The following is a 25071-nucleotide window of genomic DNA, read 5'->3' as shown; positions in this document are numbered from 1 at the left end:
AAATGTATGATACTTTCACCTTAAAAAAAAGAAAAAAATATTCTCTGCCAAGACATCCTGCTGCCTCGGCATCTATGTGTTGAGACCCCCCACTCCACATAGTTAATCGGCAAAAATCCCGAGAAAGAGTTATCGTCTCTGGCCAAAATACCCCCCACTTTTAGATACCCTTCACTATTATTTCCTTTAACTTTCTACACGAATTGCTCCAGTGATGTGAAATTAGGACTACAAATAGAAACTGAGTCCGTGGAAATAAACTCTCTAATAATTTGCCTAAACGTCCTTGGCTCTGCTCAATAATAATAAAAACTGGCCAGAATTCAGATGCTTTGATAAGCATTCCAGCTGCAGCAATTACAAAGGGTCTCTGACCCTCACTATCACTAACTTAGGTTAAGCTATTAACTCCGGTAAGGTAGTTCAGTTTAAGGTAACTTTGTTTACCCTTGAGATCCTGCCTAGAGACAGAGAAGATAAAAACCTTGTGTGTCACAACTTAGTTGCCCAAATACAATAGACTCAAGGAAAAAGATTGGTGACTTTTACGCCCAGTGTAAATATTCCTGAAGACAGAGAGGCTGACCGCATGGTTAATGAATATGACAAAATAAAGGACAGACGTTCTAAATATATATGTATGAAGGAAAGGAAATACCGTGTAAGAGTAAGAAAAGCATTTTTGCATGAAGAAGAGCTTATCATAAGAAAGTCCCAACTGGGAAAGAAAGGAATTAGAAAGTTAGAAGCAGGTTGCAGAGGGTTTGTGACAGAGAAATGGATTATTAAAGATGGTTAGACTTTTAATAGGCTTATTGTCTAAAGAAGAGTGCTCAGCAGTTAAGGAAATACACCTGACAATTAAAACCAAGAACTTTGTGGTGTTGTTTGTGGTATTTTGTCTGCAAAACTGTGTTGTGAGTTTGCTTAAGCTTTCAGATTTAGGAGATAAAAATGCCAACACCTGGAGAAACTTTATCACATCCACCTGAATCACCACGTCTCCCCACACTTGCTATATGAACTGAGCCCAAAAGATGGAAAGTTCCAAGAAAGCCAAAGAAGATTCCCCGAGAAACCCCCAAGCCTTGGCCATGCTTGTTTATTTTGGGAAGTGGCCCCCTGGGACTGCTTATCTGCAAAGACCTTGGAAAAGAATCAGGAGTCAGGAGTCAATCTCTCGAAGATCAACAGCCAGCTGAAGGACTAGTTTTATTACCTTTGTTTATATGTCATTCATTATTACTTCACAATGATTACACCCACCTCCCTTTTCTCTTATTATTAACTTTACTGGTGAAAGGTATAAATTTCTTGGAGTTTTTGTAATAAAGTGTCATTGGCTCAAGAAGCCTTTGTCCACCTCAGATTCTTTCCAAAGCGCCGTACCTAAAAACTTAAGGAATTCATAGAGGGGAAGAATCGCTGCAGATAAGTTTCTGCAGAACTCCACCTGCCTTTTGCCCCATCTTTCTGAGGATTTGACCGGGAGCTGACAATAACGACCAACTGAGATTAGTCGGTGACAATTCTCTGTTAAGAAAGAAAGCAAAAAGAAATATTGAAATGTTATCTCTAAGTGATCAAAAGTTTGATATCAGACAAATGAATCTGTTATGTGTGATTATCATTGTTAATTTTGGATAAATTGATATAATATTAGATGTCAACCACTAAGCCAAGCATGGGAAAGAGGGAGGGGGAAGGAATGGTGTGGGGTAGGGACTAACTGGGCGATGTGTGCACGTATGTCTACACAAGTTTTTTTGAATACAGTGCACCAATAAAAAATAAATTAATTAAAAAAAGAAAAAAATCCCCCCCCCAAATCAGTAGTCTGGTGCACCTTTGTATAATGAAAACAGCATAACTTGGATCTAGGCCAAGTTGGATTTAATTTTTGAGTTTTGCCACATACTTGCTGTGCACCTTAGGCAAGTAATTTAACCTTTCTGAGCATGTTTTCACCTCTTGTCTATATTTCAGTCTTCTAAACATTTGTGTCTCTTCCATAGTACTTGGTACATGACTACTCTTTAGCATGCTCTCACACCAGAGTATCAACTCCTGAAGGAAGGGTCAACTATGTTCAGCATTGACTTTCTAGCACCAAGATTTGCACATTAACAGGCACTCTATAATGGTATATGAATGATCAATGCTGGGTTTTTAATAATACTTATCAATTAGGTTGATATGAAGGTTAAATTAAATATTGGAGCAGTAAAACATTTCAAGCTACAGTTGGAAAGATTGAGGCTGAAATCTCATTTCTGCCCCTTAGAAACCTAAGCAAGTTACTTTATACTTTCCAAGTCTCAGATGAGACATCGGTTAATAATATCTATTCTCGCATTGTAGTAAAAATGAATGAATGAATATCAATCTCTACCTATTTATAACCCATCTAGCATCTTCATATATCCTGTATATAAAAATCAATAATTGATGCTAACCTATTATTATTATTATTATTATTATTATTATTATTATTGTTAGCACTTTATTATTATTATATAGAGTTAAGAATGCTATACAAGTACTCATATACCAAACATTACTGAGCACCTACAGTGCACTGGACTCTGGGAATATGGCAGTGAACAGGACAATCAGGACCATGTTCTTTTGGAACTTATGTTCTGGGGACAGGGTTGACTACATGGAGAGTAATAGTCTCTAGAGCAAGACATCATTAATACCTTATTGACACCATTCCTGGTTGTTCAACACTGAATATTTTTACACTTGAGATTTTATGGCTTTGGCTAAAGGGTGAAGGACTCAGTTGGATGTGTGAAAGCTGCCTTTCTGTCTTCTCAAAGGCAAAGGCCAGGCATACTACTTTGGTATCTCACAGTGCCTGATATATTGGGACAGAGTAAATGTTTGAACAAATTTCTTTTGCTAAAGAAATTTGAATTTCCTTTTTTTGAGGCTCATGCTGTCTTTTCAAATGATACTTTATTCTGTATTATATGAAAATCAACCCCACAATTCTAGGTGTGAACATAAAAACATGTTTATAAAATATGGGTAAGATCATGAAATGTGGCTAAAAATAATCATAACTCTTTGGTGAGAACTTATTGTGGGCCAGGGGCAATTTGTAGAGCCTATCTCATTGAATCTTTACCACCACTCTATGAGGTAGGTGCTAATTCTCCTAAATTTTGTTTATAAGGAAATTGAAGTTTTCATTGTGTCCATGTAACTTGCCTAAAGACATATGGGAAGGAAGTGACTTTGGGCAGCATGACTTACATAATAGGTACCCCAGAAATGATAGCAACAGTGGTGGAAAATGAAGCCAGGAATATTTGGTGTATTGTCCTAGGGAGCTGAGGCACCCAAAGGCCCATACACTGGGTGAGTCAAAAGTTGTTGCACATCTATGCTGTCTTTTCAAATTATACAGTTTAATTTGTACTATATAAAAGTCATATATTTTGGGACCCACATTTCTTAAAAATAACTTTTTTGCGTTGAAGATATTTAACAAGCAACTTGGTGATATTTTAAAAAATCAGAACTAGAGATGTCACAGGACTAGGAAGAGAAATGAAGCAAACATTTTTAAAATAAAGAAAGCCTTCTATTCATTATTATCTGGAAAAAATCTATACTCTCATAAAATAATAAAACAGCAATATTTTTGATTTATGGAAGAACAACAAAATCATAAATAGCACTGAAAATTCTTAAGGAAAAATAGCTTCATTAACACTGAAAATTCTTAAGGAAAAATAGCTTCATTAATAAATCTATGGTGAATGGAAAGTATTGTGAGAGAGATAGTAATGTGCTTCAATTTGATTATATAATGTAAACATGCTTCACTCTTACACATTTTAATAACTTTAGTGTATTAATCAGGGTTCTCCAGAAAAACAGAACTAATGGGACACACACACACACACACACACACACACACACACACACACTTTAGGAATTAGCTCATGCAATTGTGGGGGCTTGTGAATTTGAGATTTGTAGGGTTGGCCAGCAGGCTGGAAATTCAGGCAGGAGTCCATGTTGCAGTTTTGAGCCCGAAGGTTGCCTGGAGGCAGAAGTCCTTCCTCAGAGGACCTCAGTGTTTCCTCTTAATGGATTATATAAGGCCCACCCACATGATGGTGAGTAATCTGCTTTACTCAAAGTCTACTGGTTTAAATGTTAATCACACTATGTTAAGTGAGATTATCCAGTCTTAGAAAGTCAAAGTTCATACATTTTTCTCATATGTGGAAGCCAGAGGAAAAAAAAACAGGAAACAAAAGGGACTTCAGGTAAATGAGGAGAGAGACCTGTAGAATAATGGAAGTGGTTTGGGGTAGAAATAAAGGAAGTTTGAGGAAGGAAACAATTCAAATAATATTATGTCCACATATAAAGGTATCACTACCAATCTCACTAAAGTGTTTAGGGAAGGAGGAGGGGGAGGAGGGATGTGGAGCGAACTACACCAAAGGCTGAGTGCATGTATGTTTGTATCACTTTGGATTTTATTATGATGTACAATTACAAAAATGTTCATCACACCTAAAAAGTAACGTCAGAACCTCTAGACTGATGTGGGACTGAGCAAATGGTCAAGTTGACACAGAATATTTCCATTCACAACTAGTATATTGAATCTGGCTGGGAAAAGGACACCTGGACTGGTAGGTGTACTAGAAATAGTTTGCAATATAAATAGATTAAGTGAAGGAAGATGAAGTGCTTAAGTGTGGCAGCTGTTTCCTTGAAATTTATTTTACGTTAAGTTATTTAAATAAGAAATAACTGATAAGTGGAAATTTCCCCTCACTTTCATAGATATTAACATAAGGTATTATAGGAACCCCTGAGACTGGTGAAACAAAACTTTCCACAGTGTTGGTGATAGAGATGCTTCAATGATGAAGCTAATGTAAAAATAACCCCAGCTTCCTGCTGGGGACACAGCAGGGTACTTGAGGGGGGAGTCAACTTTCAGCATGAGTAGGCAGTGCAGAATGCTATTTCTATTTGTCAAATAGGTTTACATCTCCTAACATCTTGGATATTCCAAGAGAGGAAATGAGATCTACTAAAAGATTACATGGAAAATAAATTATTCAAAACAGACCAACACGAAGTATTAAAAAGAATATTTATCTTTAAAAAATACAACTTTGAACACTACTGGGAACTCATTTACAAAGTATTTTTGTTAAATACTCTCCATTGGTTTTGCTTATCCAATGCATTCTCTTAATTTCAATGTAGGGCACACTTGTGTTATTATAAACAGCACCAGCACAACCAGCACCACTAAATAAATAAAGATCATCTCTGCTTCAGGATATTAGCCCCAAACCCTGTTCTTTCCTTTTCTTTTATGCCAAGCAGAACTTCCTGCCTAGTCCACTGACACTTCGCTGTTGCAATTTGCTTATGGGCATCCCAGAAATGGAGGTGTCCCTGGCAATTGGCATTCCAGGTGGAGTGAACCCATTTGTAGGAAGCCTCAGACACCCTGACCCATTATTTCTTCATTAAGTCATTACTATTAATACTCATATTAACTCTTTACAAACATTCAACATGAAGTTAACATATTTACATCAGTACACAGTTTGTAGTTCAATACACTAAAAGCAAAATAAAAGGGTAAGAAGACCAGAGAGGAAAGAATAATAAAATAAATCCCTTTTGCACATGTGTGTATACCCTCACATGAGTGTGTTTCAATTAATAGAAAACTAAACTTGCCTTCCTTTAAGATCAGACTACAAGTGATTCTGAATAGCATAGACACATGCTAGTCATACTGGATACTTGCTTCCTAAAAATACATCTAGATTTATTATTTTAAATTCTGAAATAAAACCTTTTTATATCAGAGAAAATACCTTTGGAACATTTGTCAGCTTTTGGTTCATCATTATTTTCCCAAAAGTCACAAACCATGCTTTGTTTTTTCAAAGGTAAACCTGGTAAAGCACCTTCTAGAAGACATGTGCTATCTAGAAGTCTACTGAGGATTAGAAAGATAATGCTGTTTACTGAGTATCTAACATTTCTCTCATTCTGTTCACCAGTAGCAACATCAATGAAAAGAGAAGTTTGGAAACAAACCACATATGAATTCTCAAAACATTTCAGTTAATATTGTTTAAAAAAAATACCAAGGTCTACAACAGTAGTACAGACACTGGAAACACTGCAAATACTCTTCAGCCTCAGAAGGTTTTCAATACTACTAATAAGAAAAGACAATTAATTGCCAGACAAGGGAGGACGTTATAGCACTTGAGGTTTGAGGAAATTTCTTTTTAGGGCCTGTAGCTTGAGGTGCTGTTGTAGGATCCTTATTTTAACTAAAAAACTATTCCAGGAATGAACTGCTGTATTTAAAGTAACTTCCACTTGAAAAACCATTGCAAATAGAGATCGTTTTTTCTAAGTTTGTCCAACACACATGTATTTTCAGGATCCCAAGTTGTTAGGCAGAGATTCAAGTCAGTTTTAAGCCCTCAAAGCCACAGAATTTCCATCTCTTCTCCAGGCTGGCTCCAACGCCGGTCATTTCTTGCTTGAAGGTATGTTGGAGTCTACCCATGAGACATTCCACATCACTGGTACAGATCTGCAGGTCAAAGAGGAAACCCTCCATTCAAAACCAGTTTTCTGTTTCCAATCTGGCTTTTCTTTCCCAGTGCTGCCTATTTTAAAATGCTAGTGTGTGTGTGTGTGTGTGTGTGTGTGTGTGTGTGTGTGTGTGTAAGTGGGAGGTTAACTTGTTCCCGCTCCTTGTGCATATGTGTGTGTGTGCTGAGAGAGTGGTGTTTAGACAGTGTTTCTCTATTGTGATGCACAAGACACACTGCACTGAGTTTGCTATTGGAGAGGGCTGGTGTCATTTGTGTGGAGCAGTTTGGGTGTGTGGCCTAATGAATGATAGCTGCTGGTGATGTTGATGCTATGTGCAGGCCCACTGAAGCCATCTTTTAGAGGGCAGGGAGACAGAAATGGCTGTAGCTAGAGCAGAATTCTTTATGAATGCATTAGCTCATAAAGTAACAGGAATGGAGAATGTTTTGTGGTCCTACTTCTATGCATTGTCTTTCTCTTCCCCCTTCCCCCTTTTCTGTCTTTCTCTTTCTCCCTTATGTGTACACATGCAAGTAAATACACACACACAACACTATGAAAATAAGCCTGGGGGCTCCTTTAGGGCTTTTTCTTGGTACTGGGGATTGAACCCAGAGGCACTCTACCACTGAGCTACATCCCAACACTATTTTATTTTTTATTTTGAAACAGGGTCTCACTAAATTGTAGAAGGCCTCATTAAGTTGCTGAGATTGGCCATGAACCTGGGATGCTCCATCTCAGCCTCTCAAGGACTAGGATTAAAAGCATATACCACCATGCCCAGCTAGGGCTTGTTTTATATGGTCATCTTTTCATTGGTAGCCACCTTCCTAACTGTGAGCTTGAGCAACAGGGCTGAAGAGGATTAAAAAATCCTTAAAAAAGCCAGGAGTTACTGCTATTCTGAATGCTCCTGAAGCTGGAAGGAGGAGCCATAATGTTGTTAACACTACAAGCCCTCACATTGAGAGGCCCTGGCAAAAAGCTGGTAAAGGTGAGCTATGCTTAGGCCAGGAAGTAGGTCATGCCTTCCTTCCAGGGCTAGTAGCAGACTGGATCCAGTTAAGTGGAAGAAGCACATTGCAGGGTATCAAAGAAAGTGGAATCCCATTTCAAAAAAGCATAAATAGATAATGTTTACACATACTATAGGAACAGAATATATAATAGAAACGGTCTGAAATATATGCCAAAACTGTCGACCTTGGAGGGGTGGGGTTGTGGATAATTTTCACTTTCTCTTCACTACACTTCCATGCTGATAACATTGTAAAGACAATGTTTTGAATTGTTTTTGTAAATCAAAAAGGAGCCATATAATTTTTTTTTACTGACACATGGTTTTGTTTCATAGTACTGAAACTGACCACTTTATCCTATTCCATTCTCTTCTTCACTTTCAAATGGATTACCACTTCCTAGAGGGAAGTGAGAGGGGAGTACTTGCTAGAAGTAAAGTGAATACTACCACGGAAGATGGATCACCACAATAGAAAATGGTTAGAAGAGTAAAATTCCCCCATGGGACAGGACCTTTGTTAAGAGGGCATCTGTTTATTTTTTTTAAGTCTAGGGATGGAACCCAGGGGCATTCGATCTCTGAGCTACACCCCCTGCCCTGCTTTTTATTATTTTAATTTGAAACGGAGTCTCACTAATTTGCGGAGGGCCTCACTAAGTAGTTGAGGCTATCTGTGAATTGCGATCCTCTGGTCTCAGCCTCCCAAATGCTGAGATTACAAGCGTGCACAACCATGCCCTGCTAAGAAGGCATCTGTTTAAATGACTTGACATTTTGAACATCAAAGTGCCAGGAAACTGGAGTCAATGGCACTTCTCAAGAGGCCCAGTTCCTGTGAAACACTGAGTACATCCCATGAGCAGGTTTAACTGAATGCTGCTTTGGAAAAAATGTATCAGGAGCGTGTTCATTTTGAGGAGTCAGGGTGCCTTCCTGCCTTTGAGAGGTGTCCTTGAATTCCCAAGGAATCAGCACTTCCTCTTGCTCTATATGCTTTGTGAGCGTGCAAGAAGAATAGAATCCAGGGAAGGAAATGGCCCATGAGGTCAACTTGAGCAAATCTTTAGTCTGTGTTATTAAATATGGCTCACTCTTCCATATTTTGTGATACCTCTCCATTGCATCACAGTAAGTGGCAGGAATGTAGATGGTGAGAGGAGTAGTTGGAATAAGTCTTCTGGTTTTCAAAAGCAAAGGCCCAGGACAAAACGTGGATGGATAAAAAATCTGACAGTGGTTAACTTACTGGTTAATTTGCAGCTGATATGTAAATTTAGAGAAGAGAGAAAAATTATTCAGAGATACATCTTGGAGGCAGGGTGGCCAACTCATTTGAGTTTGCTAGAGACTTCATTTGTTTTAGCATTGAAATTCTCAAGTACCAGAAAACTTCCTAGTCCTAGGCAAGCTGGGATAGATGATCATCCTACTTCAAGAGGGAAGGCAGCCAAGTGGGGAAAACTTCCTTAGAGCAATAAGCAATGGCCTATTTATGCTTGAGGAGAGTAAGGTCACCAATTCTCAAGGAACCCCATATCCCCTGGCATTTCCCTCAAGCCCCCACATACCTTATTATCAAGACGATGCAAATAGGAACAGATGTATTCAATGCTTGCTCCAAACGGGTGAACATGAAGGAATGTGGAAATAATCCCTACAGAGATAATATCCCAGAGGTTATGCTTGAGCATGATATTCCTTGAGATTCATTTAATAGTGAATTAATCCATACATACAACATGAAAATATATATACAACATCAGTATATTGGGGCAGTATTGGGTTTGCACACAGTTTACTCATGTAGTTTCTATAATAAGATGTCATTTAAGAACTTCCATCATTTGTGATGGTTAAGGGCCATTTAAATTTTAGAATTTTACATGAATTTAGATGGTTCTAGTTGTGTGTGTGTGTGTGTGCATGCGCGTGTGTGTGTAGGGGGGGGCTACTGGGGATTGAACCCAGGGGCATTGTAATACTGAGATACATCCCCAGCATTTTTTATTTTTTGTTTTGAAACAGATTCATGCTAGGTTGTTGAGAGTCACACTAAGTTGCTGAAGCTGGTCTGGAACCTGTAGTCCTCCTGTCTCAGCCTCTCAAGTATTGAAATTCCAGGAGTGGGCCACCATGCCCAGCCTGTGGTAGATTTTTGCAGTTCCTTCACACTGTCTTTAGACTTCAGCCTCTTACGTGTAAATAATGTCTTTTTGTTGTGGCAAACATACACATAATGTACTTTGCCTAATTAACCTAGTGCCTCTCACAAGAGAATCTGCTGATTGTGTTTGGGTTTATTTCGAGAACAGCTCTGTAAAGAAAGGAAAACATTTCATTCACAACTGACTCAAGTAGTCACTAGCATTCTGTGCTTAGATATCTTCATGTCAACAGAATTTCTATCACAGTTCACAGATTCTAGGAACACAAGTGCTTCCTGCTCAATCTAACTCTGGGGTGACTGGCAGTCGAGCCAACTGCTTTGTTCTGGCCATCAGGTTATTTGTTCTCATCTTTCTCTGGCAACAAGTGAGAAAAAAAGTTCAAAAGTGTACTATCTTTTCTTTAAATTATTTTGACTCTAACTCTGCTCATAAGTTCTTTATTACACTGACAAGACCTAAAATTGGGTTTGCTGAAAACTGCCAGGAAATAACAATGAAATTTGATTTGGTTTATCGACAACAACTTTTCTGCTTCTTTAAGAGACTCACAAAGAGTAGCACACGTTTAAATGGTAGCTTAATGTTCATTTTTTTCATGAAAATATTTCGAATATTAGATGGCAAAGGGGTGGGGTAGAGGACTCTGGGACAAACTGATGGAAGTATTCAAACTCTGTTCAAAATTGATGCTATTCCTTCTAAAATTACTTTATTCATAAATGATGAGGTAAATTGAACTTCCAAACACTGACTCAAGTTGAGAAACTTATATTCTGAAGAAGACAGTCCACATTCAAAGAAATTCCAGATGTCATGGCCAAGAAAGACTGTCAAGTGCCAAGAAATAAATTCATAGGTTGAAAGACACCAAACAGTTTTTGTGAGTTCTCATTCCAAAGACAAGATTTTAAAAAAGTAGATTTCTCTGTCAGCCCATATTATTTAAAAACCAAAACAAGAAACACTTATTTTAAAGGATTTTTTTCCCTTAGAGGCTTCTTTCTACCCTCAACTCTTTTCTGACAGGTTTCCTTGTTGCTATGCCAATTTGTTAAAAATTTGAGTTGGAAAACAATGTTAAAAGTTGTCACTTTTCTCTAAGATTCAATGCCAGATCCCCTTGTGCACCTTTAAGTGCTAAATCTGAGCATAATATCCATTACCAAAGGAGGCAGATAGAACTTCAACATAAACAGAGGACTTTGGAGATTGGTGTGAGGTTCCTGTATGGCTAGGCTTCCTAGAAGACAATGGGGATTAGCCAGTTCCCATTCAATCTTAAGTGATTGTGTATTTTAGAACTTCAATATGCCACTGTTCTCCAAATGGAATATATAGTCAATAAGTATTTGTGAATAGCAGTGTAAGTATAAAATGGATTTTTTTTTACTGAGGGCTTACTATGTGGCAGGTCCTATGCTAAGTGATTTAGACTAATTATCATAGCTAATACTCACAGCTGCACTTTGAGGTAGTAATATTATGCCCATTTTGCAGGTGGAAGAAGAACCGAAGCCCAGAAAAGAAATGGTGGGTTCAAGTTAGAAAGGCAAGTCTGCCTAATTCTTTAACCGTTAGCATCTCCCTCCCTCCCTCCTTCCCTCCCTCTGTCCCTTCCTTCCTTCTTTCCTTCCTCTCTTCCTTTTTCCCTCTCTCTGTCCTTCTTTCTTGTACTGAAGATTGAACTTAGGGGCATTCTACTTCTTAGCTACACTCCCAGCCTCCTTTTCATTTTTTGCTTGAAATTAGAGTCTTTCTAGGTTACTGAGGCTATCCTCAAACCTGTGATCCCTCTGTCTCTGCCTCCAAGTACTGGAATTACAAGCATGTGCTACCATGCCCGACCGCTATTTTGCTTGAATATTTTTTATAGTGAGAGCAATTCTATCATTTATCTCATTGGAGCCCACCAGGGTCTAATGTCATGGGTAGTCTCTTGAATCATCTGCCAATGTGATATAATAAAATATTGGTATTTTTTTCTTGTTTCTGGATAACAGCTCAAAAAATGTTTTGGAATTTCTGGAGAATTATCTTTGTGATGGGGCATCACAAAGGTATGGTTAGGGGGTTGGAACTTTCAGGAAACCTTCGTTCAATCATACTTATCTAATGAAACTTCCATAAAGACCCATAAATGAGAGAGTTAAGAGAGCTTCCCAGTTGGTGAACATCTCAAGATGCTGGGAGGGTGGCAAGAGCAGAAAAGGGTAAAGGGGCTCCATATTACCTAGGACCTTGCCCTGCACATCTCTTCCATTTTGCTTTTCCAGAATTGCATCCTTTATAATAAACTGGTAATAGTAATCAAAGCACTTTTCTGAGCTCTATGAGTTATTCTAGCAAATTAACAAACCTGGGGCATGGGTCATTGGAATTCCTGACTTTGTAGCCAAATTGGAGAGGGGTATAGGTAACTTAGTTGCTATATTCAGATCTGGAGTGTCCCCCAAAGGTTATGTCTTAAAGGCTTAGTCCCTAGCCCATAGCACTCTTGGACGATGGTAGAATCAGCTCCCAAGATGTGGGGCCTGGTGGGAAGTCTTATAGTCACTGGGGCCTGTCCTAAGAAGGGGTTACTGGGACTCCAACCACTTCTTCTCTCTTTCTGTCTTTCATATCCTGACTGCCAGGATGGACTGCCTCATCATAGGCCCAGAAGCAATGGGACCAACTGACCATGGATAGAAAATTCCAAAATTTTGAACCATGATAAATATTTTCTCTTTGTAAGTTGATTATCTCAGACATTTGTTACCGCAAAGGAAATATTTTGGGGGGGAGTACTAGAGATTGAAATCAAGGGATTTCTACCTCAGAGCTAAACCTTCATCCCTATTTTATTTTTGTTTTGAAGCAGGTTCTTGCTAAATTGCTGAGGCTGGCCTTGAGCCTGCAGTCCTCCTGTTTCAACCTCCCAAGTATTAGAATTACAGGTATGTCCCACCATGCCTGGCTGGGACACAATATTTGAGACTGATATTTAAAATAAGGGCACATTTGTAGGCCTGAGCCCTTAACCTGCAGAGTATGAAGGTAACTTTGGATATTTGGTATCAGGATTAAATGAAATTGAGTTATAGGAAACCCATGTAGTTTTGAAGAGTTGGAAAAGTCATGTTAGATAAGACATTACATATTTTGTGAGAGGGTAAAAATACCCTCTCATTTGGTGTCAGAAGTGCATGTCTAAAAGTGGATCAGCTGGTAGCCTGGAAAATTTGAGAGGCAAAAACTCCAGAACCTAATTGGGAAAGGCTCTTTGCCTAACAGCACCTGTGCTAGCCCTCTGAGCAGTTACAAAAGGGTTTAGCTATTTTTGCTTAGAGATTTTTCAAAGTCTACAATGTACTTCTGCAGCTGACCCTTCTTAGCTTAGCACAATGCTCACACTGACACATGTGACACAGTATTGTCTACAGAAACCTGGAGAGGGCTATAAACTGCTGTTAGAATTTGTATGGAAATCTTTCTTACCCCATTGTCTCCAGGACTCTGGGTCCTTGCATTGTCATGCTTCATAAATGCATGGCATGTGCTAATCAATCTTGGGTAAACGCCTTACTTCCTCCCCAGTATCCTATGGGTGTGCATGTTAGCTTCCTTACCCACTAGCAGTGCTTCACGTTCAGATTTGATAGGGCTACTGTTCATTGTCTTCTCAAGAGGGTAGTCACTTTCCTGGCTCGATGTACACAGTCTGGAAGCACAGTTTTCCTGTGGGAATAACATGCTTCCTGGGTCAGTTCATCATATCTGGCAATAAAGTTGGTTTCAATTAACTACACAACAGATATCTTAACACAAGACAATAAAAACAATACTGCCCAGTTTGGATTATAGAATGTGAGGGGTGTGGTGGCATACACTTGTAATTCCAGTACTTGGGAGGCTGACACAGGAGGATCACAGGTTCGGAGCCAGCCTCAGATACTCAGTAAGGCCTTCTGCAACTTAGTGATACTCTGTTTCAGAATAAAGAATTAAAAAAGACAGGGCTGTGGTGTAGCTTGGAGGTAGAATGCCCCTGGGATCAATCCCTAGTACAGAAAAAACCCCCCAAAAAAAACAAAAATAGGGAGGGGAAAGAATATGAATTACAAAAGCATCTTTATACAGCTTACAACACAGAAACATTTATCTTCTCCAGTTTGTTTTTATGCATACCTCATCATTTTTGTGTATGGGGTACTGGGGATTGAAGCCAGGGGAGCATTGTACTGCTGAGCTATATCCCCAGACCTGTTTTATTTTTTTAAACTTTGAAACAGGGTCTCACAAAGTTGCCAAGAGTCTTGCTAAGTTGCTGAGGCTGGTCTTGAACCTGTGATCTTCCTGTCTCAGCCTCCCAAGTACTGGGTTTTGATCCTCCTGTGTACCACCATAGCTGGCTTACATTCCTCATTTATTTATTTATTTGTTTTTGGTGGTACTGGTGTCAGAACCCCGGGGCTTCCTACCTCCGGGCTACACTCCCAGACCTATTTTATGTTTTTTGGAAACAGGGTCTCACTAAGTTGCTGAGAGCCTCACTAAGTAGCTGAGGCTGGCTTCGAATCTCCTGTCTCAGCCTCCCAAGCGCGGGCATTACAAGTGTGTGCCACCATGCCCGGTCTTCCTCATTCTTGAGTCTATATAAGTAAATGTGGAGGACCAGACTTGACATTTATTGTACATTAATTAGATGCCAACTACTGTTAGATATATATTATCTCCATTCCACAGATGAAGAAAGTAAGGCTAGGAGAAATTATCTAAGTTAGCTAAGTTCATATTGATAGGAAGTAGCAGAACCAGTGTTTTATCTCCAGTCATTCTGTTACGAGGGCCTTTTTTTCTTTTCTTTTTAATTTTAGGTCCATGCTCTGCTAATGGTAAGTCACATCTCTGAATGGAGAATCTGTAAAGTAGCCAGTTTACTCACAGTTAATAAACTGTTGCCATTTGAACTAAAATGAGAGCCTTGATTTATTGACTAGTGACTCTCTCTCCCTCTCTTCTTTGGAATAAGGACATTATCAGCTAGAATATTTCTGATTTTATAGCAAGAAATGACCTAATTCTAGTTAGTCAGTGGCCTTCTTTGTTGAAAAATTTTCTCTCACTGGGTGTAGCAGGTAGGTTCTGGAAGACATGCTCAGGTGAAATCCATGCCTCCAGACATGGATCCATTCATGGATCTTCCGTTCTGTCTTAGGATGCTCAGAACAACTTTTCTGTATTATGCATGTAATGAAAAAGCCTTCTGTAGGTGAAAGAAGAGCCTTCAGAGGAATAAAAGAATTACTGCTCCTATAATCCCAGTACTTGTGAGGCTGAGATAGGAAGATTGCAGGTTTGAGGCCAGCCTCAGAAACTTAGAAAGACCCTTGATAATTTAGCAAGACACTGTTTCAAAATAAAAAATTAAAGGAGTGCTAGCAATGTAGCTTGAAGGTAGAATCATCCTCAGTTCAATCCCCAGGAATAACAACAATAAAAAAAGAAACTACTGTTTTAGCTTCAGTCTCACTGCTTCAGTGTTTTAATGTTTTAAAAGAAAATGCTGAGCCGGGTGTGGTGGTGCACGCTTGTAATCCCCATGCTTGGGAGGCTGAGACAGGAGGATCACATGGGTTTGAAGCCAGCCTCAGCTACTTAGTGAGGCTTTCAGCAACTTAGTGAGACCCTGTTTCCAAATAAAATATAAAAAAAGGTCTGGGAGTATAGCTCGGAGGTAGAAAGCCTTTGGGTTCCACCCCTGGTACCACCAAAAAAAAAAAAAAAAAAAAAAAAAAAAAAAAAGAAAAAGAAAATGCTGGGGAAATGCTCCTGGGGGGGCAGGTAATGCTTAGATTTTTAGATTTTTTTTTTCATTTTTTCCCTTCCACAAGCCTTTTGCAGGGACAAGATTCCTTCTGTTTTCTTTAAAGAGGTCTCTAAAGCTTATATGTTTTGTGGAACTCCTTTTTGAATGATCCATTCAAACTGTGGCCTTTAGAATGCAATCCAGGAAGTAAACATTATGCCAAATTTGATTTAAACCACTTGCTCACTTTTAAGCTACAGGTTAGATTAAGTGATCCAGTAGGCCATTTTTTAAGTATGAGAATTTAACAGATTGGAGTGATTTAAAATGTTAAGGTTTCCTGAAATGTTTTAGCTGTCTTGAAAAGAACTGCTGCCTTCTAAAACCTGATTTTGACTTTATTATAGTTGGTATTTAAAAAATAGAAGGTATATTACAGGAATGTTTCTTACCTTAATTTTTTTGGGTGGTACTGGTGATGGAATCCTTCTACCTCTGGGCTACACTCTCAGACCTATTTTATATTTTATTTGGAAACAGTCTCTTAAGCCAGTGAGGCTGGCTGGCTTCGAACCTGTGTGATCCTCCTGTCACTGCCTCCCAAGTGCGGGGGTTACAAGAGTGTGCCACCACGCCTGGCTACTCTAAATTATACTAGCAGATTTAAAGTCATTTCTTTCTGTAGTAAGACAGACAGAAGTCCCATTGTTATATTGCAAAACAGTGACAATAACTCACCCTGTTCCTTACTGTCAAGAAACCCAAATAAAAACAACAAAAAAGATCCCTCCTCACCAAAATCTACTTCTTTCCCTTCAACCTGAAATTCTTTTGCAGTCTAATGTGATGGTACTTTGCTTCCTAATTATGTCAGGTTGAAATATTTGGCCACAATCAGCTTCCCAGAGAAGATCAATTTATAACGAACTGTCATGAATTTCTCTGAAAAAGTTTTGCTTAAAAAAACAGAAAAAGAAACATATTCTGAATCACTTTTGGATCTCTCTCCTTGTCCTCTTTAGCCACCACTCCATGGGATATTCCATTTCAAAATGGGAAACACTCATTTTTAGGCTATCTGATCTCTCATTTCTTTAAGTAAAATTCTTTACAAAGCAGAAAGCTGCTTACACTCAAAATTTTCTTTAGTCAAATTGTGATGTCAATCCTAAAGAGTTATTCTAAGCACAATGTCATTAGTGTAACCCTCTGTACATCCACAGCCCTCTGGCTACACAGTTCATTTCATGTGGAAAGTGAAACCAAGCTAGGCGGCAGCTTTGGGACAACTTAAAAGCTCTGATAGTATGAGGAAAGTCCCAATAAGTATAGCAGCTTTGGCATTTTTCAATTAAATGCTTGAAATGAATTTATCAGGGATTGTGCTTGCTCCTTTAATAACACTCATGAAGGGTGCGTGTGGTGGTGCACACTTGTAATCCCAGCATTTGGGAGGCTGAGGCTGGAGGATCACGGTTTGCAGACAGCTTCAGCTACTTAGCAAGGCCCTTCACAACTCAGTGAGACCTTGTTTCAAAAATAAAAATAAAAATGGGGCTTGGGGGTGTTGCTCAGAGGTAGAATGGCCCTGAGTTCCAGCCCCAGTACCACACACACACAAAAAAAACACCCATGAAACTGAAAAGTGTGTTGGTTTTATGATGTGGAAAACTTAAAAGCATATTGCAAACGGCTTCCAGAAGAAAATACTTTCAATCATTCATTTCAACAATTCCAGTTCCTAGTGATACCCTGGGGGAAACACTGTCCATCTTCCTGAGCTTAGCCCAGAAGATAAAGAGCAGAAACTCTTGAGAGACTGTATTGCCATTGGTTTTGAACTCTTGGTCCAAGCTCTTAATTTTTCTCTTCCTTCTGATACATTAAAACCAGGTAGTTCTACTCAATGAGCCTTCTTTTTCAGAGAATAACTTCAGTTGAATATTTTGTCATTGAGAAAAGAAGTATGACAAGGAGACACCTATTGCTAGACTTTATTTTTTTATTTTTTATTTATTTTTTGGCAGTACTGGGGTTGGAACCTGGGGCATTCTACCTCTGAGCTAGCCACAGCCCTACTTTTTATTCTTTATTTTGAAACAAGGTCTCACTGGGTTGCAAAGGCCTCACTAAGTAGCTGAGGCTGTCCATGAACCTGGGTCCTCCTGTCTCAGCCTCCCAAGTACTGGGATTACAAGCATGTGCCACCATATCCGACTTTACTAGACTTTATATACCTTAAATAGATTGGGCACCGGACTCATGGTAATAATCCATCCATATGTTAGACCTCCCAGAGGGCTCTCAGTTATTGTCATAACATCATTTACGAAATTTCAATTTTTCTTCATATTTTGAAATAGTGTTTATTACATTCAATTCTTATATTTTCTTGGATCTACTTTTGAACTCTTCTGTTCCACTGATGATCTGATTGTGCATTCATGAATCAGTACGAAACTTTTTATTTACTGTGCATGCACAGGTCATTTTAATATCTGGTCAGGTGAGTCCACTTTCAAAGTCTCTTGCCTTCTCTGTTGCTATTGTCTAGCTTTAGAATACCATGTCTGATTGCTTTTTCCCTTTAGGTTCCTCTAGTTGGTCATGATTACACTAGCTGGACCTGTCTACAAAGAACCATCTATGCTCTATTCTCACTTGTGTTTCTTCCTTTAACGAAATGCTTAATTAAAGGTACTTTGTGTCACCGGGTGTGGTGGTGCACGCTTGTAATCCCTGCACTTGGGAGGTGGAGACATGAGGATCACGCAGGTTCGAAACTAGCCATGCTTGCTTAAGTGACCCTGTTTCAAAATATAAAATAGGTCTGGGAGTATAGCCCAGAGGTAGAAGGGCTTCCAGGAACCCCAGTACCAGAAAAAAAAAAGTACTTTGTGTCACATGAGTTTTCTACATTCCTATTTGCTTGACAAGAGTAAACAGAAAAGAGTTATACACCCTGGTCTTCTCTAAGAGGGAAGACTGGGGAACTTTAGGGATTGACTGACTTTATTCACCGAGAAGTATATTCTCCAGGACCTTTACAAATGCTAAAGAGTCATTCTTAAAATCAGAAACCTTAAAATAAGAATAATCCTAGAAAGGCAATTTTAATCCCCAACAAACCAAACATTTGATATTGATTTCTACTGAAGAAACTTCCAGAGCAGAATCACTGTCATTGAAAAAGGGGAAAAGAGAAAGGGCCACTTAGGACTCCTGTACCTTTTCTTTAAGATTTTCCAACATTTTTTCCACCTGTAACTTGTCATCTTTGATTTTTTCAAGTTCAGCCTCTTTCCTTTTGTATTCCTCTTGGACTTTGAGTAAATGCTACAAGAAAGACCAAAGGCAATTAAATTTTAATTAAAAACCACAATTCACTTAAAATCCTTGTCTGTAGTTAAATAACTGGTAGGTCTCCCTCACATCCCCCCAGCATACAGGCTATTTTTTAAATGTAGAGAAATCAAGTTATTTTGTTTGGCTCTTATGAATTTTCTTTGAGCTTGGGCTTGAGAAACTAATTAATCCAGTCACATAACTTCTTCCTGATTCTAGCCAGAGTTAAGTGTAAGTCATAATAAAGATTTTGTGGGCAGTATTTTGATTGCTGCACAGATGTGAATTTAATGTGTGAAGCATTTTTGCAAATAGCTATTTGCCAAGTTATGTTTTATTTCTATGAGGAAAGTAGTAAATAATCCAAATTTCCCATATGTTAATTTTCATATAAGTAGGTATTTATCACTGTTAATAATTATAATGAATACTATTCATTGAGAGCCTAATACAATATAATTTCATTTGCATGAAATTATTTAAGCCTCACAACAACCCTATGATGCTATTATTGCTGAGGCTTATAGAAGGTAAGTGGCTTCCCTAAGTAGTACATTCAGTCAGAAATGGCAAAACTCTTTTTAAAACCAGGCCAGGTTAACCCCAGAATCCATGTTCTTAACTACCATTTTATATTATATTATTATACTATCTTTTGAGATAAGATGAAAGAAATTTCATTATTGCTACATTCATATTTTCCCATTAAAAGTTAAATGTGTGAATTAATTTTTTGGTGGTAGAGACCTAATTCACACTGAGGTTTTTGAAGAGATTAATATATAAAAACAAGGTAATTGATCTCAAAGTGCGTTTAAATTGCAAACTATCTTTACGTACAATGGTTTAAAAATCAATGTTAGAGAGGAAAAGCAATAAGAAAATGTTTCCAAAGTCTTACTCTTGAAAGGCTTGCAAAAGAACTATGGAAAGGGTAAAAAGAGGGATACAACATGCTCTGTCAAAGTTCTTTTAAGTATAGCTGAGGAGACATTTTTTTTTTTGGTGGCAAGATCTCTGATATAATTTATGTGTTCTAATTAAACTCCATGATGACAATAAAAGGAAGGTAAGCATTACTTTACACATTTTGGCAATAGGGAAGGTGAAATATTAATGTTATATCACTCATCAAACAGAAAGAAAACGGAGGCCAAAGTAACAATATGGAGCTGCTGGTGGCAGAAGATACTACCTGTTCTCATTTTTAATTTCCAGTTAGCAATTATCTTTGTTCTGGATAATTCTAAGTCACAGACCTAAAAAAATTGTAAAATTTCAGTTGTAAGGAAATTGTTGCTAGTCTAGCAGGACAGAAGATGATAGTACCCTTACTCAGAAGCACTATTCCTTTATTATGGTCAAAGATGATGACACCTTAAGTTGTAGGCTTGCTGTGGTCATAGTTGCACCAAATTTCTAGATATTTAGAACCTATTGTGCAATAATTAATCCAAATGCAATTTGCAGTTGGATGTATTCATTTACTTTTATACTCAGAATTATGTGTAGGTAAGACAGTGGAAACAACATAAAACTGTATAGAAATAAATTGCCATTATGCATAAAAAGCATCAATACTTACAAACCCATGCCTCCACTCCCAACCAAATAAAGACTAGGATTCTTGACATTCCTTCTAAAAATATGTATTATTTATCTTTCCATTAGCTAGATACTTATTCATCAGCACTTTTTCCTATCTAAATAATTGAGGTTTTTCATAAAGACCCTGAGGCCCAATGTATATTTCAAATAATTTTCTGAAGCATAAAGAAAAGTTTAGATTGTGTTCAAGGGTAGATGTCTGGGAAGATGGCTACTGAAGGAAGCAGCACATTTCAATCCTGCTGACAATCTCTATTGCCATTAAAAGAGTATCTTGACAAGAGAAAAAATGGAAAAAATTGAACAAAGCAATGAAAAATTAAAAGGGGGTGGAACCAAAGCTAATAGAATAGAGGTAGGAAAGAACACTGCCCACCTACCCTGGGGAAGGGCTGTGGCCACGAGGGCCATGGCAATGACATCTTGCCAATATGTGCTAGGACTATAGGCACTGCAGTCTCCAGAGACCTCCAGCAAAAAAGCCAATGACTTGCCAGGTGTGGTGGTGCACGCTTGTAATCCCCGCACTTGGGAGGCTGAGACAGGAGGATTGCACAGGTTCGAAGCCAGCCTCAGATACTTAGTGAGGCTCTCAGCAACTTAGTGAGACCCTGTTTCCAAATAAAACAAATAAAAATAAAAAACAAGAGGCTGCAGCTCATTGGAATTGTAAGCAGTCAGCACTTTGCTAAACACTCCACAGAGATCTTACTGACCAAAAGCCTGGCTATAACATGTGACAGCGGTGGCAGAACTCACTGTGTCCTCCAGAGATCCACAGTGGTGCTCAAGAACCCTGTAAGTAAACTAGCTGCCACTGCAAGAGACTTCCCAGTGTGGCTGCAGGGACATGTGTGGCAAGCAATAGACTCACAAGGTCTGAGACTTTGCAGTTCACCCTGGTAAGGATGTGGGCAGAGTATAGTGAGGATTACCAGACAGACCCCTGGGCCAATCTGTCAAAGAAAACTACAGTCCACAGGGCACAGTGCCCTAGTAAGGCCTCAGGAGATTGCTACAGACCATCCAATTGTGGTGACCATGGAGAAGTCAGACAAACCAAGTCTAATCTGTGGGGAGCACGAACTGTTACATATACACTGGGTTTGGTCACAGTGGCACCTAGCACTTATGTAGATGGGGAGAGATATGGACTCAGGGTCTGTGGAAAGTGTGAAGACCTGCACTTACACTAGATCCAGCCCCAATGATATCAGCTGTTGGCATAGATAAAGACTTGGGGATAGGCCCTGTGGAGGCCTCAGCCACCCAGGCTTGCAGCACGTGAGGTGCTTGTGGCACTCAAGCCCTGCACAGACAGGACAGCAAAGAGTGGGGCTACAAACTGACATCATTGCTATAGGTTATAAAGCAAATGAGAGCACTCAGAACATTGTCTAGAACCTAATATAGGATGTGTAAAAGGCTGAAAGAATCCACACAGACCTAGGAGGACCTCAGAAGCCAAGTTTGCTCAATATTATTTGTAGGGTTTTTTGGTTTGGTTGTTGTTGTTATTTTGAGTGTGTGTGTGTGTGTGTGTATTTATTTGTTTGCTCCCTTCCCCACCCCTTTTACAAGCTTCCTCCCTCTTTTATATATACTCTGTTTCTTTTTCTTTACTTTGTCTTGTATTAAATATACTTCATAACACTATTGCTAAATACTCTACACTGGTTACTAGAATCCTCTTATATAAACACCGTCTCTAATCATTACTATATATTACTTCACTACATAAAAAAATCTCATCGTATTCCATCTGACCTGTTACTTTACCTTAATTTTGCATTTACTACATCAGCACCTTCCCCTCACTCAACATTCACTATTGACTACAACACAAATTGCCCTTATATATAGAAGCTGACAACCATAGAATGAGAGAAAGCTATCAAAAGCAACAAAGACACAAACTTATGAAATCTTAAATTATGAGAAAGAAGGATAGCAAAAGGCAATGAGTTCCCGCAACCCCATAATAACAAAACCCAACAACAAATAATTGCAGAGATTGCCAGAAGGATAAATGAAAATAATAACAGCAGAAATGATACAGAATTTCTGAAAATAATTTATAGAAAGTATAAAAGAAATAAAGGAACAAATAAACAAAAATCTGATAGTCTTAATAGGAATTAGAAAGAAGATGTGAAGAAAGTAAAGGATGAAATCATTGAAATGAGGGCATCAATGCAAACTATAAACAATAGATTAGGAAATATAATCTCACTCTTAGAAAATGACCAAGCCAAAAATGAACGTATATTAATAAAAAAAAACAAACAAAAATGCTGGTAAGATGGCGACCAAAGGAAAGCAGAACATACCAGTCCTGCTGACACCCGATCTCCATTGCCTCAAAAATAGCATTCTACAAGCCAGAAAAAACTGTTAGTAGAGGAATAATTGGCATAGAAGAGGGAATAGAAGCTGAAAAAAAGGATCAACAATCTTCTTTTTCACAGTACCAAAAATTTCATTTATTCATCAACAATCTTTTCAAAGAAGAAATATTGGAAAAATTTTCAAAAATAACAAAAGAGATTGATATACAGGTAAAGAAAACTTATAGAACCCCCTTTAGACAAGATCATAGTAAAGCTTCACAACAGTACATAATAATTTAACTGACTAATGTAGAAGCCAAAGAGAGAATGTTAAAGCCAATAAAAGCAGAAGACCAAATGACATTGAAAGGCAAGCAAATTAGAATCACTCCAGACTTCCCAAATCAAGTCATGAAATCCAGGAGTGCCTTGAGTAACATATTCCAAACTCTTAAATAAAACAACTTGTAGCCAAAATATTCCTACCCAGCCAAACTATCTCTCAAATTTAACAGGGAAATAAAAATCTTCCATGACAGACAGGAGCTGAAAGATTTTATGTCTTTCAAATCAGCAGTAGAGAAAATACTCAAAGATATGAATTACAAAGAAGAAATAATAAATGCCAGAACCAGGGAATAATTTTCATCAAACAAAATAGTAAAGAACAAACAGTACCTCAAACACAAGTTAAATCTCAGTATGTTAGGAATTCAAAATCATCTCTCAATACTGACACTGAATATAAACAGCCTTAACTCCCCAATAAAAAATATAAGGTGGCAAAATGGATTAAAAACCAGAATCCATCTCTATGATGCCTGCAAGAAATATACCTTATAAGGATACTCACAAACTAAAATTGAAGGGCTGGAGAAGGTAATCCAGCACAAAGGAACACAAAGACAATCAGGAGCACAACTATAATATCAGACAAATCATACTTCAGAACTAAGGTTATCAGAAGAGAAAAAGCAGGTCCTTTTTACAGGTAAAAGGAATAATCCAGCAAGAGGAAATAAAGATACTGAACATTATTCCCCAAACACAGGTGCAGCCACTTTTATAAATCAAACTTCTTGTGACATTAAGTCACACATAGATCCCAATAGAATAATATTGGAAGACTTCAACACTCCTGTAATATCATTAGACTAATCTAGACAAAAGGTCAGTAAAGATGCCTCAGACCTAAAGAACACCATAAACCAAATGGGTCTATTATATACATACAGAATATTCTACCCAACTACAGCAGAGTTTGCATTTTTCTCAGATGCTCAAGGAACATCCTCCAAAATAGACCACATTCTGGGCCACAAAGTGAGCACCTGAAAATTTAAAAATTGTGACATATTCCTCCACGTCTTTTCAGACCACAATAGAATAAAACTAGAAATCAACTATAAGAAGATCCAGAGTAACTACATAAATAATATATGGAGACTGAACACCATACTGCTGAAAGAGGAATGGGTCATAGAAAAAGTAAGGGGTAAAATTAAGAAATTCCTAAAAACAAACAAAAATAGAGACACAATATATCAAAACCTCTAGGATACCTTAAATGTGGTATTTTTTTTTTTTGATGGTACTGGGGTTCCTGGAAGCCCTTCTACCTCTGTGCTATACTCCCAGACCTATTTTATTTTTTGGAAACAGGGTCTCCTAAGCCAGCACGGCTGGCTTCGAACCTGCGCGATCCTCCTGTCTCCGCCTCCCAAGCAAGGGGATTACAAGCGTGCCCGGCTTTAAATGTGGCATTAAGAGAAAAATTTATAGCACCGAGTGCCCACATAAGAACAGAAAATCACCAAATAAATGACCTAATGAAACATCTCAAAGCCCTTGAAAAACGGGAAGAGTTTAATTCAAAGCCAGTAGAAGAAAGAAAATTATTAAAATCAGAAAACTGTACAGAAAATCAACAAAACCAAAAAACCAAAACGTGGTTTCTCAAACAAACAAACAAACAAACAAACAAAAAACAAAAAACAAGATAGATAAACCACTATTCAACTTAATGAAAAGAAAGAATCAATCCAGATTACTAAAATAAGAGTTGAAAAAGGTGATTGTACCAGTATTGGGAAAGGGCTTCAAAATGTAATAATGTGCTAGTATTGGAAAATAATTTAAAATGTATGGATATATTGGTATTGGGAAATGGTGTGAAAATATCTTTGGTAT

General features: G+C 38.1%; 1 protein-coding gene across 3 annotated transcripts in view; it reads right to left on the bottom strand.

Moving 5' to 3' along the window:
• Positions 1-6481: 6481 nt before the first annotated feature.
• ENOX2 (ecto-NOX disulfide-thiol exchanger 2) overlaps positions 6482-25071 on the bottom strand; it is a gene marked incomplete at both ends in the record, with an annotated part of 204751 nt that continues 186161 nt past the window's right edge. For all 3 annotated transcript variants that reach the window (XM_080719277.1, XM_080719275.1, XM_080719276.1), the window contains 4 exons: positions 6482-6613; positions 9211-9296; positions 13419-13527; positions 18827-18934. In XM_080719277.1, the coding sequence (XP_080575403.1) occupies positions 6482-6613; positions 9211-9296; positions 13419-13527; positions 18827-18934 (435 nt within the window). The remainder of the gene's footprint in view (positions 6614-9210; positions 9297-13418; positions 13528-18826; positions 18935-25071) is intronic.

Source organism: Muscardinus avellanarius, assembly GCF_963383645.1.
Source record: "Muscardinus avellanarius genome assembly, chromosome: X".
NCBI lineage: Eukaryota > Metazoa > Chordata > Mammalia > Rodentia > Gliridae > Muscardinus > Muscardinus avellanarius.
The sequence above is the reverse complement of the archived record's forward strand: the minus strand, read 5'-3'. Positions and strand labels throughout refer to the sequence as shown.